The sequence below is a fragment of the Pollachius pollachius genome (genome assembly GCF_949987615.1).
Source record: "Pollachius pollachius genome assembly, chromosome: 1".
In the NCBI taxonomy this organism is placed as follows: domain Eukaryota; kingdom Metazoa; phylum Chordata; class Actinopteri; order Gadiformes; family Gadidae; genus Pollachius; species Pollachius pollachius.
In genome coordinates, this window is record NC_136934.1 from 16105590 (window position 1) to 16125602 (window position 20013).

Below are 20013 nucleotides of genomic sequence, written 5' to 3' on the forward strand. Positions count from 1 at the left end.
AGTTACTGCAGACCATTGAACCTCCATTGACACAGATAAGGTAGAATTGGCTGTGTGTGTGTGTTTGTGTTTGGCACTTTTCCATATTGGTTTACTTTAGCCTGTGGTGTTGGGTTACCAGTGCAGCCAACTGATTGACATTTGAGACTATTGTCGGGATCACTAAGGGATAGAAGTCCCGCCCTGGAAGGAATTACTATGACCAGAGAGAGAGAGAGAGAGAGAGAGAGAGAGAGAGAGAGAGAGAGAATATCAAGCCAGGGAGACAGAGCGAAAAGGAGAGTGCAAGATAGTGGGCCATACTGACGGAGGAGGGAAACTGGTAAAGCTAGATAGAGCGGGAGGGAGAGAGAGAAAGGGTTATTGAAAGCAGACACTGAAATGGCTAAGGATAAGGACAGAAGCCATTCAGAAAAAGAGTGAGAAAAAAATGTGCATGGTTGATTCATGCAGCCTGGAGCTGTCAAGGAAATCAAGTTCAACTTAAAGAGAAAAAGAGAGAGAGAGAGGGAGAGAGAGAGAGAGAGAGTAGGGGGGGGGGGCGGATATAGAGAAAGGAGGGCAGAGACACCAGATACACACGTGACAGGAGCACACAGTTATCCTAGTTCACAGAGCAACAGGACTGCCTAAGTCTACTGGTAAAAAAACGAGAGTCGTGCTGCCTTGCTCCTGATACTTGACGCTGAGCGGCCTTCAGCAGCACCGGACCGGACTATCACAGAGAGGGGAATTGGTGGCTACTGTGGGGGGAGGACTTTAACCCTTACCCTAACCTCGGTCGCCCAGGAGAGAGAGCTGTGACCGGCTTCTGCGGTCGGGACGGAGGAGGTGCGCTCGTGTGCGAAACGTGTGGAGGGCGTGTGAGAGAGAGAGAGTGTCTGTGTGTGTGGTTGTTTTGCATGCGAGCACGTGGCGACAGGCAGATACTCGTCACACCATGAGCATCATTCTGAAGCCGCGCTCGCGCTCTACCAGCTCTCTACGCAACGCTGAGGGAATATGGTAAAAACACATGCCTTCTTTCCCCCTTTTCCCTCCACCGCCGTCCAGGTTCCCGTCCGTCTGTCCGTCTGTCTGTCAGTCTGTCCGCGTGATCGTCCGTCTGTCTTTATGTGAGTCCGGCTGTCTGCCTGTTGTTGATGTTGAATGATTGATACACAGTTCAAATAGGTTTACATATGCTTCCCATTTACTTCTTCCTCTTAAGTGTTATGGTTTTATTATTTCATTTTTTTGCTGCACGAGACCAGCAGTCGAGGGTGTCCGAACAAGAGCCCTCCGATGTGTGTCCGTGTTGTTCTCCTTGTTTTTTCCATGGTTTCCCCGCGAGAACCTCTCGTACCCTGGAGACATGTCAGGAGGACACAGTGTCCATCTTCAGGTCTTGTTACCCCCACCCCACCCCACCTCTGTGTGACAAGGATTGATTAGGGCGCCTCATTTCGCCACTTGTTCCTTTCTGACTGGGCTTTTTGTGTTTGGTTTAGTGTTGTAGCTGTTTGGGCTACATGGCTCTGTCGGATTAGCATGGCCCTGGATCCAGAAGGTCATGTCAGCGGTGAGGGATGTTATCAGGTCGACCCTCTGACGCGAATCTATCACAAGCTCTGGTTGATCCATCATCCGTAAAATGGTCAACGTGCCGAAGTAACAACACACACGTCTGACATGACTGTTGCAGTGTGTCTCTCTGCTGTTTGTGACAAGACATGGCTTCAAATAGAATCAGTCAGAACCCAGAATACAGCGCCAAAGGCATATATCATCCACCACTACCACTTCTCTCTCTCTCTTTCTCCCTCTCTCTCTCGCCCCTTCTCTCTCTCTCTCTCTTGTCTTAACTTGTCCTTGGCTGTAAGCGCTAGTTGCCGACCAAGAAACTGGATCTGCCCTTTAGCTTCAGCGCTACTGCGCGTTTATTTTCACTTGGTTTGTTTTTCGCTGGGTTCATAGGCCGTGCTGCACGACACCCTCCCCCATTCCCCTAACCTCTCTCTTTCAAGCACACAAACACCCACACACGCAGGCCCGCACACATACACACACGCACACACACACACGCACACACCCACACACACACACACACAGGCACACACACAAACGCAAACGCATACGCATGCACACATATTCACGCACACACAGGCACACACAAACACGCCACGCATGCACACACATTAACATACACACACACAGGCATACACACAAACGCACACGCATACACATGCACACATATTAACACACACACAGGCAAACACAAACACGCGCACACACATACACACACACACAAACCCTAGACAATGCAAACCAGGTATAATATGTAATATAATATGTTGGAAAGCTGCCGGAACCCCAGCTGCCCTAAAGGAAGTTCTCAACGTGTTTGCCTCACATTCCCCTCGATCCCCTCTATGGCCTATCAGGCAGAGGAGGATGCTGTGGGCAGAGCAAGGAGTTAGTATTAAGTAGGTTGGGCCCTGAACCGTAGAGCTAAGTGGCAGACTGTGTTTTGGTGTGGATTCGGACACCGCAGACTTCATGTCGGGTTATTTTATTTGCTGGGACCTTTTGTGAACTGGTGGCGTGTTGGGTAGAGGTGCAGGCTTCATTGCTGTGGTTTCGGGACACAGTTTTACCTCAGTATTCTATCGCTATGATTTTATTGCCTTTGGATGGCTACCTTCAATTCCCCTACGTTCGTATTGTAATCAAGCAATTTGCCTCTCCCTGGAGACTGTTGTCTTAATGGTGGTTTAATGGTTTGAAAACACTTCCAAAGTCATCACAATTATTGCAGCTAGACGGTTAAAGTGGAGAATATCTGGGCGAAAGTGACACTGCTGTGGCATCACTCGGTGCTTTGGGTTGGAAAAGGCTAAGAACACTGACCGCTGTCCTCTGTTGGTTAATGTGTCTGTCTGCACACACACACACACACACCAGGGACAGCATTCCTGTATTGTGTACACAACTTGTGTTTGACTAGGTGTGTGTTTGTCGGTATGTGAGTGTGTGTGTGTGTGTGTGTGTGTGTGTGTGTGTGTGTGTGTGTGTTTTTGTGCATGTGATTGCATGCCTGCATGACGAGTGTTAAGGGGTGGGGACCTAGCCCACGGGTCTGGAAGAATTCAACCTTCCTCCGCCCAGCCAAATAAACATGCAGCTTCCCTCCTGCTTACACACACGCACACACACACACACACACACACACACACACACACACACACACACACACACACACACACACACACACACACACACATAATCACACACACACACACACACATGCACACAGACACACGTCTGGGGATCCTCTCTGCCTTGGTAAACCTGGGGGCAAGGGAGGGGTTGTTTGTGCAGTCCTGTTTGATCCCCGTCCAGCAGATCTCTCGTTCCCACCACCGGGGGACGAAGTAGGGGGAGTCATGGGGTGGTGCCGGGGGGGCACGAGGAGGCCTAGCGTGTTAGGTGTTGAACCAAGGCCAAGCCGACCACATCGAGCACGTCCTCGTTTGACGTAGTCAGCCACGTCATAAAGATTAGTATGCACACACACACACCAAAAGGGTAGAGCCAGGTTATGGGCGGTTTCGAAACACGGTTTGACCCGTTCACTAAGCCATCGGCAGTCAGAGGCGAATTCCCGAGGTAAACAGAATTGTTACGTGGGTGCACCGCACGTCGAAACGCAACGGATTCGCGTTCAAATACTAATAATATTCCCCCCCCCCCCCCCCCCCCCCCCCCCCCCCCCCCGCTTCACTCATTGCGTACATGTGCTTGTGTCTTGTGTATGCGTGAGAGACTGTCGGCATGAGTTGTGATGAACAAGACACTAAGTAACCAGCCACTCACTCAGCTCATAGTGAGATAACTCACAGATGCAGTGCAACAATAGCAAGAGGTAGAGAGCCTGCACTATTAATAATAGCGGTGTGTGTGTGTGTGTGTGTGTTTGTGTGTGTGTGTGTGTGTGTGTGTGTGTGTGTGTGTGATTGTGTGTGTGTGTGTGTGTGTGTGTGTGTGTGTGTGTCTGGCAGATATGGGAGCATTTCCTGGTTATCAGGGGCTGTTTAGTATCTTTCACTCACACACTTACGGAGATCTGAAAGGAGGCTTCTGACCCCGCCCCCTCTTTTGGAGTGGTGCCATGGTGCAAGGACAGCCTGGTAGGAATCTGAGATATAGAGCAACAACTGTAACATATCCTAATAAACAGGATGACAATGTCTCTGAATAGTGCTTTATCTGAATTAGTCCAAACTCAAGATTCAAGACTCATGCTATGCATAGTATACTTAACATGTGGTTTATTACATTATCAGTGGGTCACTAGACTATGTTCATTGAAATAGTCCATAGATCAAGTTAAATTCTCCTTTTGATATTTGCTTTGATATTTGCAATTTCCATATTGTTTCATGTGTCCTGAGGCCTCGTAGGAAGAGATATAATGTTATCGGTTAAAATTATACTACCATGCGCACACGCACACTCCATTGAACACTTAAACAAATGAATACAATCTTACTCACACACACTGTCTCACACACTGATCTTCCATGGCACTTTCCTTTGACCCCATTCATGCTCACTCAGCTTTCTAAAATGAACTCGGGGTCCTCTTCTCAGTCTGTTCTTTAACCCAGGGGGTCTGAAACAGGGACTTTCCCCAGAATCGAGACATATGGTCGTATGGCCTTATCTCACACACACCTTCCTTCACCTTCAAAATATGTCCATCCCTCAAGTTTCCACCATAGACATATAGACATATAGACATATAGATATCACAGCTGTTGGTCCCTGTTTAGAAGTTGTGTTTGTGCGTCTTTGTTCGAGATCAAACAGAAATCACCATTCGACATGAGGTGGTTGTTGAAGGCTAACATTGCTAATGCCTGTACTAATTAACACCAATTATTGAAAGGTCTCGGATCCATCTCAGTGTGGCATGTGTTCTTCATTTCAACCCCTGTGCTTTTCTACAACTACTCAATTGATTTGGTCATCTTGAAATAGTTTTATTTTCTTTATTGTTTTATGGTTGTGTGCACTGGGAGTCTGTGTCCGCGTGTGCCTTATGGGTGGGCCTTTGCAGGTCTACCTGCAGTGAGAGAATGATACAGAGAGACAGAGGTAGGTCAAACTGTACCTTGCAATGTCCTTCAGTCATTGTTATTGTTGGCACAAATCATCTGCCAATCTATGTCAAACTACCCGCTGTTGTATTTCGGAGGGACAATTCCAACAATTGTCCTGCTAACAGCTACTATAGGATGTGTTGGTTATGGATAACAGTCCAATTTCAGTTGAAGAGTGTCTGTCAGGGTATTTTCAGAATAGAAAAGTGTTAAGGAGGGTCATTTCAAACATAGGAGATGAGAAGGAATTGCTTCGGGGATGCAGTTCTGTGAAAGTGTTTGATTGATGGAATGGTAAGTGAGTACATGATGATACCCAGTTCATCAACGGCGTTGGTTGAGATTTATTTTCAAACAGATTAAAATATGTAATTTAAATAGTGATCGTTTTTGGTAATACATCATTTATGACAAATAATGTTACTTATATACTATTATATACATTTAAGTGCTCTGAAAGGTAGTTAGAGCTTGGAAGGAAGGCTGCTTCGAGCATTGAAGTCTGGTTTGAGAACAGCCGGTGCTTCACAAGAGTCTTTTCCAGATAAGTCCTCCAGATGGATGTGAGCGCTGATGTTCACCAGATGATGAGTGCTGTTTCTTAAGCTTCCTGTCTGCTCTGCGACATCAGTCCGGCTAAATGTTTTTCCTCTTGGGGCCCAGATCATTTCCCTTTTATAGATTGGACTTTCCGATCATCGTTCTTTCCTCCCTAAAATATTTTTTCAGATCTGTCCAGCCCAACTCTGCTAATTGTCCCGTTTATCCCATCCCATTGTTTTAAAGCTGCAATGTGTAGAATTGAGTGGCATCTAGCAGTGAGGCTGCCATTTGCAACTAACTGAATGCCCCCAATCTCCCCTGAACTGGCTGGCAAAGTGCCAGCGGGTACTTTCAAAGTGATGCTATCATCTACGACTGCTTTATATTTTGTATTTAGTTATTAAGTCTGTAAAACTAAAGGATAAAGTTTAGAAGCATGGCAGTGCAACATGGCGGGCTACGTGGAAGACGACCCGCTACCCAAGTAGATATAAAGGGAATCATTCTAATGCAATGAAAACACAAGTCATATAGTCATTGCATTATACATTAATTAAAACATTGTGGAATTAAATTAAAACATTGTGGAAGATGCCACATTTTACACACTGCGCCTTTAAGTCTCCACCATACCCACCAGCACCGCTGACCTTTATGCTCATTCTTTTGGTTTGTTCTCGCTAATTTAACAAAGTCGGCCAGCTCAGGGGTTTTCGAGTAGGGCGTATGAGCCCCACATTCCCACTTTGATATCACATATTAGGCGTTTGCCACCCCTTGCTGGTTTTAAAGTAATGCCTCAGTCCCAAAGTCTGTCCTGGCCGGTCATGCATAACCAATGAATATGGGCTGATGCATGCCTAACTATGCGTGTTGCAAGACACAAGGGGCTTAAAGGAGATGTGGGGCCTGGGGAAGGGGGTCTGTGACGTACAAAAGTGTGGGATTATGACTCAGCTGTTGGACACATGTCAAGTGTTCACCTGCTCAAGTCACTCTGCCTTGTGCGTGTGTGTTTTTGTGCGCTGTGTGTGTGCGCGTTGCAATGCAGACGATGTAGAACATAAGCACACGCATGTCGCGTGACGTATGGCGCATACGCACTTATGTATTTATGGAGAGCATGTTTATGTTATGTCAGGCATGGGTTCCGCACCCGGGACTAGACAGGGCTAATAGATGGATAATTCACGAGGCAATGGGCACTGTGAGATGCTGTGTGGAGTTTTGAATAGTAGTTAAGGCCAGTAGTCCATATAATAATGGGTCATATAGTAATAAAAACAAAACAGCTGGGACTGAAAAATAACCACAATAGTAATCATGAATCATTTTATTTGTGCTGCACAAAGACACAATTAAAAAAAAAATATATATATATATATATATATATATATATTTGTGTGTGTGTGTGCGTGTGTACAAGCTTATGTGTGTGTGTACACATGCGCGTGTTTTTGTGTGTTTAGGCATTTGATAATAATAGGAATAAAAATAACCACCACCACCACACTAAGATTTTTTGTTGAGTATTTATATGTTGAGTAGCTGTGTGTGTATGTGGGTGTGTGTTTTGGGTATTGGTGGTGGAATGATTATTTGAAAAAAGGACTTGTTGTTAAACCTGATGTGTCTTTTTACTGACCAACTAGAACCTCCTGCCGAAATATCAGAAGTACACACTTTTACACTGTACAGGTTACACAAGCAGGGTGTGATAATTATTTGATCACATATTTATATATTATATGAAAATATATATTTTCCTCTTACAAGAACCTGGCACTGGCCACGTTAAAGTGCAGCAGTCACCAAATACCAGTTATTGATATATTCACCTTTTTGGCCCAAAAAGCTTGTTTGTAGGGGTGGGGTGAGTGTCTATTTATGAGGAAGAGAGAGAGAAGCCATACATAATAGATGGTTGGGGGGGGGGGGGGGGGGTAATATGTTAGGATAATCACTTCTCCCTCAAGTATTACTTGCCTTACATTGAGAGAGAGAGAGAGAGAGAGAGAGAGAGAGAGAGAGAGAGAGAGAGAGAGACCTATTCAGACAAAACTCAAGCCAAAGCCAAATGTCTAATTTTCCTTGACATATGACTTACACTTACATGTACTTGATGTTCTATATCAGGCATCACATAATCCAAACAGCAAGATCTAATGTTGGATAAACTCACGTCATGCCTGACATGGAATGAAAACACTCCGAGAACATGTGAACGAATGGTTTTGCGTAAACAATATGGACGTTTCGTCTTTACGGCTTAAGCCTCATATCAACGTGGTGTTTACAAATGGAGTACAAATGTCAGGGGTGTGTTGATGAAGGCCCTTGGAGAGCTGTGATGCTCCCTGGTGGTTGTTTCTCTGCTCCCATCACCTTCACAACCGCCATCTCCGCTGAAGGAGTACAGAACCCAACTTGAAATGTAAAGATTCGGGGACAAAAGTGTGTCAGGATTTTTATATTTTATTGTTTTCTTTTTTAATTCTCTTCCTTCATTATCTTATCACCTAGCCTTTATTTTGTTTCCTCTTGGTGTGATTAGGTTGTGTGTGTGTGTATATCCTACATTATTTGTTGTGGCATACATACATTAACATGACTTACAAAGCAAGCAAGCTGTGTTTTGGCTTCAAATATGTGTCATGAGTCAGCCCGTTCTAAGAATCGAATCGTTGCACTTGGAATGGTACCATGTTTGTATTTGCCTTTGTTGATAAGAAAAATATTTTATCTTAAAAATATGATAAAGCACAATGCTGAGTGCTTTAATATTCCAAACCAAACAGCCTTCGCGCACCCCTGACAGTGAAGTCGCTGCAAAGAATTCACCTCACTTCCTCCAGTCTTTTCTCAGCACATCCCGTGTACACGCACAGACAATCGCTAGTACATTTCCTTTTGTTTGTTGTGCTCCTATGTAAAGCGCTTTGAGTGCGAGAAAAGCGCTATATAAATTGAATTTATTATTATTATAAATTAGGCTAGCGCTGACGTTAGCATTACAATGTGCTATGACCGCTCCAATCTAATATCAAATGGGGATTAACACTATGGCCGCTTCTCAGTGTAGGGATGATGACACCCCTCTGTGTCATGCTAGGAGGGAATTCCCCCCCCCCCCCCCCCCCCCCCCTTTCTCTCACTCACCCCACCCTCCTCCTCCTCCTCCTTCTCCCCCTGACCTCAGCTCCGGGGCCAGGATTATGGGCTTGTCTGGTAACCGTAGCGATAAGGCCGATATCCCTGGCAGGACGTGTGTTGCCTGTCACCTGGGTTGACGCTCACCTGGGAGACACTTAGCAGCCCGCTCTGACGTCACGGCAGGATATAGCCTCGCTGTCGTCGTCGGCAACGGCTTTCCTTCCACGAGAGCGCAGGGCGTAATCCGAGCCGCGCGCTTCCCGGCGGGGACGGCCTGTCGAGACGCTCGCGGCACGTCTGTGAGGCAAAGCAGCAACGTTAGGATAGAGCAAACCGGCCTGTAGAGATGCGGGGGGGGGGGGGGGTTCAGCATGTACATAAGGCCCAGTCCTATTCACATTCCCTCTATCTCCCATACCTTCCTATCTCACTCTATAATCAAGCTAAAAAATCTGCATCATCAGCATTAGGCCGACGCTTATAATACGACGGGTCAGTGTGTTGGCTCTGGTTGATTGTATTTTTTTAAGTCTTTTTTTTTTCATTGGTCGGTCGAAGCATTTGAACAACCTCAGTCTTTTAAATCGTCGTAACATGTTCTATAACGTTGTATTTTCTGTGCTCTCCCCAACAGTTTCGATGTGGACAATGGCACCTCGTCGGGCCGCAGCCCCCTGGACCCCATGGCCAGCCCGGGCTCCGGCCTCATCCTCCAGGCCAACTTTGTGCACAGCCAGCGGAGAGAGTCCTTCCTCTACCGCTCTGACAGCGACTACGACCTCTCGCCCAAGTCCATGTCCAGGAACTCCTCCATCGCCAGTGACATGTGAGTCCACGAAGAACTCTTTCTGTTCCGGTGGTGTGCGGCGGTCCCATGACCTGCCTTCCCCGCCTCGTTCACATCATGTCAAGCCTAGTGAGGCTCCATGTTGTTTTGAAATGTTCTGCTTTGAACATGCGTCTATCTCTGTCTGTCGGTTATGTTAAAGGTGAAGACCCCCCCCCCCCCTTGTGGCTCGACACCCGTTGCTACTTTATGTTCAGTACTCGATGCTAAAAATATCACCCACTCTGTGAACGCCTAATCTCTTCCTCCGTGTATATCTTAGTGGGGAGGGACCTCAATATCACCTATATTGGCCCGGGCCCCAGAGCCAGTAGCACCAGCGCCCTGGTTAGCTGTCTGGGTGACAGCAGATTCTGAAGTGGCCCATTGAGACTACTATTCATAGCACAGCCCTAGCACCACACGATGGGGTCATTCTCAATAATAGTTAAGTCTGCTCCGTCGACGGGACCATTAGGACAATGAGGTAGTTCTTTCCTTTTTCTTTTTTTTTCGAGCACAAAGTTAACCTCATTTGCCCTGAGCTGTGCTTCCACGTTGATTCCATATGTACAGCAGCACTAGTACCACTCACTTTGAGAACGTGGCTCTCAACCCAAAAACGTCCGAGCTACACTGATGCTAGATTCATCCATTCCCATATGGCCATGGCTATCAAGTTACAACCACTGCTACAGGAAATAAAAATATTGACTGAACGCAGAACATCCAATTTGCATGAGGAACAAATAAAAGAAACACAAGATGGTGGAGATCATGAGGTCACTCAACGGGTCCTCTCTGTGATGTGAAGGCCAAGCCTCATCCTGTACATTTAGGGCTCCACAACGATACTAGCAAGATTCCTCCAGTTAGTGCAGTTTGTGGTATTTTTCTGTAGACACATAGTGCTATGCCCACCTCTCCCATAACTCTTGACGGGCCACAATTTAATTAGTCAACTCTTGTATTTCTTTGAAGGCAGAAAGTTGCCACTTCTAGGCACAGTCAGTGCTAATGTACCATCTCTAGAGAGGTTGTGACGATAAAATGTAGGCAGATTTTGATTCCTTATTAAAATTTAACCAACTGACGCATAACCAACTGAAATTTGTTGTCATTTTAAAAAAATTGTGAAAAACAACCGCTTCACCATAAAAACAAGCAGATGAATGATTGTCTCAGCATCGTTCTTTATTACGTTTAGCAAAAAGATAATACTAAAACCACAACTATTGTTAAATGATCAACACAAGTTATTAGGTGTAGCCTATTGTGTCATGATGGAAGCTTTACCCTACCCTGGGGCAATATGTTTTTTTTTTATCTCTTTCTTGATACACTAATTGTTTCCAGTTCATTGAGTCCAACGTGACATTAGACTGATATTACAGACAGGAAAAATATGTAATCTAAACAGACGCCGTTGGTAAATTAAACCTACTCCTATTTGTTCATGTAACGATAACGCATGAAAATATTGACATTTTCCGCCACATTAAAAGCACAGTAGGCTTTTGTTTTTCTTCCATAACACAACATTAAATAGTGGAACCAAACTATAAATGTGGTCGTTTTTCCAAAAACAAAATAGTGGCCAGTGTGTGTGGTGTTGGGGACATGCTCCTTATCTTAGCATAGGCTAACAGAGTGTGACACCACGTGGCTACGCTGGTCGTCAAGACAACCGTCACCCAGGACAAACAGCAGAGGAGACACCCGGTAAACAACCGTCTTAGTCTTCTCTCTGGTTAAAGACATACGCGGAGAGAGACTGAGAATAACGAGTGGAAAGAAAATAAACCACCCTGCGGTGTGAAAATGTGTGTCACCGGTCTACAGAGTTATCCTCCCGTTCGGTCCATAAGAACCCGTAGCGATGACATTCATCTGACTGTATGAATATAAACAACCGTACACATTGAATTTAAAACCAGAAAAACACCTGTTGCGGTTCATACAAACCTACAGCTATGCCTTTTGCAAACCTTGTGATAATTATTCAGATTGTCAACCAGTAGAGGGGCTTAGCTGGCTATTGGTGCATCTGCATTGTGACATTGGTATTAGTATAGGAGAATTAGGATATCATTCATAGGTATACCTACCTCAGGATAACTAACAATGCAGCTCTAACTTTGTATGACTCCCGCTCTCTCTATCTCTCTCTGTCTGTCTATCTCTCTCTCTCTCTCTCTTTCTCTCTCTGTCTCTGCATTTTTCAGTCATGGGGACGATATGATTGTAACGCCGTTTGCACAGGTGAGCATTTCTTTCTACTTTCTTTTGGCTCTGTTTTGATGTCACTCTACAAATGCGCTTGTGTGAACTTTTGAAACTAGAATCGCCTTGTCTAACTTCTGCCTTTTATCCTTCAGGTTCTGGCCAGTTTAAGAACCGTACGAAACAATTTTGGTGCCCTCACCAACATACAGCAAGACAGAGCGTCGAATAAGTAAGTTGTATTTTCTTTAATGATGAAGGATTCATTACTCATTACATCACAAGATACTCATCTGTACACATGTTATAATCAAATGTGAGTATGTCTTATCATGTACTGTCTGTACTGAACATAGCAAACTAGAAGATTAAGCTAATGTATTTTTCAGCATTCAGCAAACCCCCCCCCCCTCCGCAACGCCCCTATTCCCTCAGCCTTCATTCATATGCAGAGGCAGTTTCTACTGTAACTGCCTTCATTGCCTTCATTGTCAAGCTTTGTGCGCCCTCTGTTGTTATTAAGTGAGTACTACAACAACAACCTGGGCCTGTTCTATAAAGCAGCCCCCCTGCACCCAGACAGCACTTTGTGAACAGCGATATAAGAGTAGAGACCCAGGGGAATACTGCATATTTACAGTTGACAACAATGCAGAGCTTTTGGATTGAATAGGCTGAAAGAAATGATTTTCAGGGAAAATAAGTGAGTGGTTTTTGTCTTTTCCCTCCATTCCAGGAGATCACCCATGTGTAACCCACCTCCTTTCACAAAGACCTCCTTTACAGGTATGTGTCTAGCTTGAGTCTATCATATTGTGTGTGCATCGTCTGTGGGATTTAGCATGAAATGAGCACTCATGTACCGTATATGTTTTAGACTAGCTTGCTTATCGCGTTTCTTTCTTTCTGGTGTGATTGAGATAAAATGAATGGATGCCATGTTTGCCAGGGCTGTTTGTAAACGATGATAATGATACTGTTGTTGTTGATGGACGGACGCTCGCGTCCTATTGGGGGAGCTAGAGAACATGAAAAGTAACATGAAACGTGAATGGAATAAAAAAAATTGCTTGCACATTTGAAAGGGGTGAGATTTGCTGGATAAATTCTGGTTACGGTTTAGTGTGTTTTAGATTTTTATTTTCGAGCGCGTACTGTCGAGTATAGACACAACCTGCTAGTAGTCTTGTCCACCGCCAAGATCCCAAAGCTAGACACAATCAATAACAGATCATTTTAGAGGTATTTACGTGTGTTCTGTGATCTCTTTCAGCAGACATGCACACTCACCTCTCCCATACCTAGCACACTTTTCATTTGTCAGCCCTTGTAAACTCTTGAAAGCAGAAAGCTGCCATTTATAGTCACAGTCAGTGATGACGTACCGCCTCGATGTAATGTTTCCCTCCTCTTTTCTCTTTGATGGGTGGTGGGGGGTGTTGTCACTTCCTGAGGAATCTCTTGTGACCTGAATAGACTTACCTTCAACTATAGTTTAGATCTGCTTAGTTGTTAATTGTGAGCGGAAAGTCAAACATACCTAATGCCTCCGCAGTTTTAGGATACATTCCTTCAACACACACACACACACACACACACACACACACGCACACGCACACACACAACTCATGCTAAGCCACCCCCACTGCAATTAATACATTATCACACATTTTATTTTCTCTCTATTAAAACCTCACAAATGTCCCCTCTTCAGATGTGCAGCCCATAGCATTACACATGCTGTTATATGGGGATATTGACAACACCATGCAATGTTTAGAGATCATATTGCATATTGCAGGGCAACAATGGGGGAGGAGGGGGGGAGTGAGTTTTGGTGTGGACCCTGGGTTGAATGTATTGTCCTAACGTAGTGAGAGAGACCTGCATAGCTTGGCACTGTGTCCCCCTCCACTGAGACACAATAAAATGTAAAATGGCCAAAGGGAATTAATTAGTTACTTTGAATTAGACAGAAGAGAGCCTACTATATAATCAGACTACTATGCTCCTTCATGGACTTGGAGTATAGTAGGCCTCACGTTTAAGCTGCTACGCTTCCCTACTTCTATCCAGTCTTCCCCTGTTGGCTCCTCCTCCTCCTCCTCCTCCTCTTCCACCTCCTCCTTCTCCTCCTCCTCCTCCTCCTCCTCCTCCCCCAATCTGGCTTGTCAGTGTATTTACTGGTCATAGGAATATTGATCAGATAATGGAATTTACTTTAGAGCGGTCTAAAAATAGCGCGAGCCACTGACCCATGACCTATTGCCGAGGAAGGGATGTGCTGTGTCAAGTTAATGAGACACGCTCTCTTAATTAGCCACCCATGCGGCTCCTGCCCTACAAAATGTCTGAAATAATAATTTGGAATAAAGTGAACTATTATTTTGCTATAGTTGGAGGAAGATAAAGATTTTCAAAGAGAGTACTAAGTAATTATTTTCAATAATTACCCATACCTAACAATAATGATGTAATAATAATCGTTTTCTTAATGATTTGATTTTTTATTCAGAAATGAACATGTTGTAGTATACTCTTACACTATACTATACACTATACAGTATGACCTAGTAACCGTAAGGCATACCGTAATGCACGCAATTGGCTTATTTCCTGTATTTCCTGGTATACCTAGAAGTGTATCCTTTTATATTATTACCCCTTCTCCGTCTCCTCTCCCCCACTCTCACCCCTCCTCGACGTCTCACTCTCTCTCCTCTCTTCTCCACCCCTTCCTGTTCTCTCGCTCCTCCTTTTCCTTTCTCTCTGCCTGCATGTGTTCCCCCTCCGCCCCTCCGCTCCACCGCTGTGGAGCGGTTCCGGTACAGAGTTTGCCTGCAGCCTTGCATCTGTGCGGCAGAGTGGCCTCTCGGAGCGCCGGTGTCTGATGTCGCACTAAGCATGAGAAGAATGTCATTGACGTCAGTGCAGTCGCTGTCAGAGAGAGTAGCACCCCAGCCACTGACACCACATCAGGGGGAGAGGGACAGAGCGCGAGAGCAGCGAGAGAGAGACACACACCGGGGAGAAAGGGATATTTAGAAAAAGGGAGGAAATAAGAGAGGGAGAGGAAGGAGGTGTGTCATAGCAGGACTTTGGAGGAAGAGGCTGCTTTTTGGGGATTATTTTGTGGCATGGAGACCCAGAACATTTCGATGCAAAAGGCAACATGCACCCAACACATATAATTACAATGCATCCCTTAACTTTAATAGTTTGGCTGAGCCTGTATTTTGTTTAGTGCAGTTGTTGTACAGTAGTACATTTTATTTCTTTCAACATCCAAATTCATTAATAGGGATATTTGTAAAAACAAAAAATCTATGATTATACTAGCAAAATCTCACACATGATGAACATCTAAACTCTAGCCATAATAGGAGATGTGTTACGTTTACCCCTGTTCACATGAAGCTCTTGTCTGTGCATGTGGAACAGCATTTCAAGGTGCTCCCATTCCCATATCAAATGGCATGAGCAGCGCTGGCTCTTCTAAATAAGTGCAGGCATCGATATTAATTGGCTTGTGACAAGGTGACATTTTCTCTTTGTGAAAGCTAAAAAAAAATGAAAGATTGTGTTGGATGCAATAGCTTATAACATAAGTGTGTGATGTAGTGTTTAAGTCAGTTTTGCTCTTGCAAACCCTCAAAGAGAAACATAGTTCCTTACATCCTGGTGCATTTTTACGTTCATTTCGTATCCCCAAACTCTAGTTTAAATTTCCCTTAAATGTGTATTGTAAATCAAACAATATGAATACAGTTTTCAACTCATTAAGGTCTATACAAGACAGGGAACTCCCTATTCCAGCTCCATTCCTCTATCAACTCTGGCCCATGTTTTACCACCGGCCCTTCCCCATCCACAGTGCAGTCCTCTCTGGCTTTAGAAACAGCTCAGGGAGAGCCGCACGTTTGGCTACCAGGGACGCCGATGCAACAGCAGCCCTCCCCCTATACACACAGCATCTATTGGACCACACGCTCCAGCACAACACACACACAACACACAACACACACACACAAGCAATGGATTTTAAACCTTTCCTTTCTGGATAGCATGGACATTTTTCATTGGCAGACCGGCTAAGGACTCATACAATGTGGTTTTGTTATGGTTAGCTCTGCTCCTGATGGATGTGTGTGAGCGTGTGCATGTCTATGGGCGCCTGTCCATTTGTGTCTGTGTGGCTACGGTGTGTTTGCACAGCCCTTCTTGTGAGCTTGTCGGCGGGCTATGTCCGATCCTGTTTTTTTACAGTTGTGGACATCACTGGGATGTGAACTCTGATCGCCGCTGAGCTTCTTCCTGGACGTCTCTCTCTCTCTCTCTTGCTCTCTCTTTCCCTCTCGCTCTCTGGTGCACGCGTTCGTGTTCTCCTTCAGACGTCCATCCCTCTCTACAGCAGACATGGGCCTGCTAAGCAGATTGCTCTTCATCCTGCTTCATGAATGGATTAACTCTCCTCTCGCCGACTGCAGACTCAACTTGAGAACCCCGGACCTCTAGATGCTGTTTAAATGGGGTCTGTCGTGCATGGGAGATCATGAGTTTGATCTGCCTAGGTGGATTTCCCCCGTCTCGCTGCTATCTTCTTCTTATTATTTTTGTTTTTTTGTACTACTTTTACCTCGGAAGCTCTGCTGAACTTCTCCTCACCTTGCTAACCCACTCCTCTACGGCCTTCGGACACGATGAGATTTGGTTGAGAGTTCCCTAATCCTGCAACAGAATTTAAATCAAGACTGTTCTTGTGGTACTTTGTTTTTGGGAGCAGTGGAAGGAGAAATTCAGCCCCTTTGGAGACTACATTTTTTCCAGGGACAGGCCTTGCCTTGAGGAGCCCACCCTAGACCACGGGGCTAGCATTAAAAACCCCTGGCCCAGGCTCTCCAGCATGAAGAGTCTCCCATGTGTTCACTCGGGGTATCCCAGCTTAGCTGTCTGTGGGGTGGGAGACCCGGGGAGGCCCGGAGAGTCCGCTAGCCCTCTGAAGAGGGCCCTTACTGATCCTCTGCCCTCCTGTCTCGGTCCTGCAGAGGAGGCCTACCAGAAGCTGGCCACCGAGACCCTGGAGGAGCTGGACTGGTGTCTGGACCAGCTAGAGACCCTGCAGACCAGGCACTCGGTCAGCGAGATGGCCTCCAACAAGGTGAGAAGAACTGTCTCCTTCACACCTGTTATAATCCTTCAGGATTTAGAGCACTGTGTCACTACTTACGACACTACGAAAAGGGAAGTAGGCATGGTCAGGAATGATAATTCACTACACCACCTCATAACCCCTGTTTCACTAATATGCATGCACGCATCCCTAGTGAACAAAGAGTTTGATAACACTAACGTACACCCAGTGCTATGTCACTGAAGTAGGTCAAAATCATGTTAGTTCAGTACACCTCATACAACATTACTTTGCCTTTGAGCGAGCACTGTTTGGATCTGCTTTTAGAATATAACAAGGTAAATGAAGCAACAGTGTGTTCATCCACTTTGTGATCATAATGAAAGGTTTCTCCTCCTTAGTCGTCTGGGTGTTGTGTAATTTCTTTGCTGATTCCCAGAATGCAATTTGGCGCACTTGTTGTGGTGATGGTGGAGGTACCAACACTGTGCTTGCACCTCCATTTTCATTTCTGAGAAATTCTAGTCATTACATTTTCGTAATAAGTCCCCTGACAACCTTTTTTGCTAGAGGGATGAAGTTAAAAGCTGTTATGAAGACTTCTTATCCTACAAATAAAGCTGTTGGAATGAATCATTCAAACCTTAACTGGATCATGTATTTATTCATGTATATAGACAGTGTACAAAATCCCAGGAATATCCATTGGTTGATATATATTGATAACATTATGACACACTGATAATAATCAAACGCTGAATAAAATGATAGAGAATCGATTCGATTTCTATTTAACAACCCCTACTAGTGTTAATGTTATTTCTTTACCATCCAAAACTCTTAGGCTCTAGATTTCCCCCCACAGGTTTATTCTCCTCCCTGCTCGCTACCATGCAATGCTAAGATGCAATGCTGGCCCTGGTGGCATGTGAACGTGTCCCGGTTATGAGGTGTGGTGTCTGGCTGTTGTAATGTGTACTGTTTCTACAGTCAGCCAAGGGGGCATGCATCAAGGTGCATGTGTTGTTTTCTCTTTGTGTGTAAGGCAGAGCAGAAGCATTGTCATGCAGGCACAGAGCTATGCAGTGAGCATGCCCAGTCCCCTTTTTACTGAGAGGAGGAGGTGGTGGTGGTGGTGGTGGGTGGTTGGTGGGGCCCTGCCATGGTGCTATGCATGCCGATCAGCTCTGGGCTCTGGTGATGTCACACACCGTGATGTCACAATAGGGGGAGGGGCGGGGGGGGGAGAAGATGATACGCTGTGGGTAAGACAAGCCAGGACAAAGGAACACGCGCGCCACGCACACAACCTCATCTCAAAGATGTCCGCGTCACATTTCTTATTTCATTTTGTATTTTGACCGGGTGTTTTTTTGAAGAAAAAGGTCTCGAGAACGCAAGGGTGTAAATATGCGGTGTCTCACCGTTGCTCACAGAGCGCGGCTGTCTCCGGTTGTCATGGCAACAACCACGGGCCTAGCAAGAGAAAAAAAGAAAAAGCTGCCTTCTCACTCCAACAACACACACGCCATGCGCACATGCGCTTATGTGTACGTGTGCATACAATGGCACCTCGAAAGCACAATATTGCTACGTAGCCGCCATAGCTGGACCTCCTCTTGTAGCTGTGTCCACAGGCCTCATGTTGAGCTAAATTCACCCTTCATTCCTTATGTATTATTAAGTCAGTCCCCAGAATTTACCCAAAACCTCAAGACAACAGCAATATCGATCCAAAGAGCTATCATACCTTTAAGTTCTTATTCTAATATTATAACTAACATTATTATAGGTGGTAGTAGTAGTTTTATGTTTGATGATGTTTGTTTTCGTGTCATGCGACACAAGTGGCCCATCCCACACAGGATTACAAGACACTGATATAACTACACAAAGAGTGTAGTACATACACACTCACAATACACTATACAATTCAATACAATACATCCGGCACCGGATAAACACACTCAACATTCATCTTAGCCCACAGTAGTAGTAATGGTATCATCATTGCTGTGTTAAGGCCCTGTGGTTAGGTGTCATGGTCTTTGCAGGTCTTGTGCCACTTCAACTCTGCACTAATGTTTTATTGTTAGTGTGCGCCCCTCAAAGTGTACAGATTGCCTGCTGAGGCCCGAAATAAAAGATGGCCGACAGTCTAACCTCATATTGTTCAGGCTACAGCAAAAGGTGACATCACAATAGCACCAGGTTCGAGCTCCATCAGAAACGCAGATGGATTTGATTTAAAGGCAGCGGTCGCTCCCTCCTTACCTTTATGAAAATGGCCGGGCAGCGGAACAAACCACAGTGTCAGTGATGTAATCCACCCCAAGCGACTTTCTGAGCAGTAGGTCTCTGCCACCAACAATACATGTGGGCATGTGAGAAGAAGCAACGGGAACAGAATGCATGTCGAGTGCTATATACAGCAGGGAATGGATATTTTTGGATACGCCTCGCACCAAAAACAACAACATAGAAGTCACAGCTATCCCTAGTGTGACTCTTTCTGATCCGTACCAAATGATGGTGTTTGCACCTCTCATGATTTATCGGTGGCTCCTCTGTGTCTGTGCGTGTGATTGCATGTGTCGGTGTGTGCGTGTGTGTGCCTGCGTGTGTGTGTGTGTGTTTTGTGTGTGGTGCTGGAGATATTCTGAAAGTGTGGATAATTCTGAAAGTGTATGTGCCGTGGTGCTGGTGTGTTTGTGTGTGTGTAGTGGAGCATGTGTGTGTTTGCGTGCGTGCGTGTGTGCGTGTGTGCGGTCACATCTGCTTCAGCCACTGCTCCCGTCTAGCTGCAAATTGCCTCCAGCGGCAGCGTCCTCTGTAGGGGTAAGGTGTAAAGTAAGCAGAGACAGCTTGAGACCCCATTCAATACACCTCTCCGTACACAGGGGCCCACAGGAGACGCGCACAATGCCCTTCCCTTGGCGTGCGCTGGTGGCTAACATCAGACGTCTTTGCTGGTACCGTCCTTGATTCCTCCC

The 20013-nt window shown here is 45.4% G+C and overlaps 1 protein-coding gene across 1 annotated transcript in view; it reads left to right on the plus strand.

The window, feature by feature from the left end:
* The window catches only part of pde4d (phosphodiesterase 4D, cAMP-specific), an 87128-nt gene that overhangs the window by 54033 nt on the left and 13082 nt on the right, over window positions 1–20013 (plus strand). The window contains 5 exon segments of the mRNA XM_079738765.1: window positions 9475–9666; window positions 11892–11928; window positions 12045–12121; window positions 12626–12675; window positions 16935–17047. Of these exon segments, the coding sequence (XP_079594891.1) occupies window positions 9475–9666; window positions 11892–11928; window positions 12045–12121; window positions 12626–12675; window positions 16935–17047 (469 nt within the window).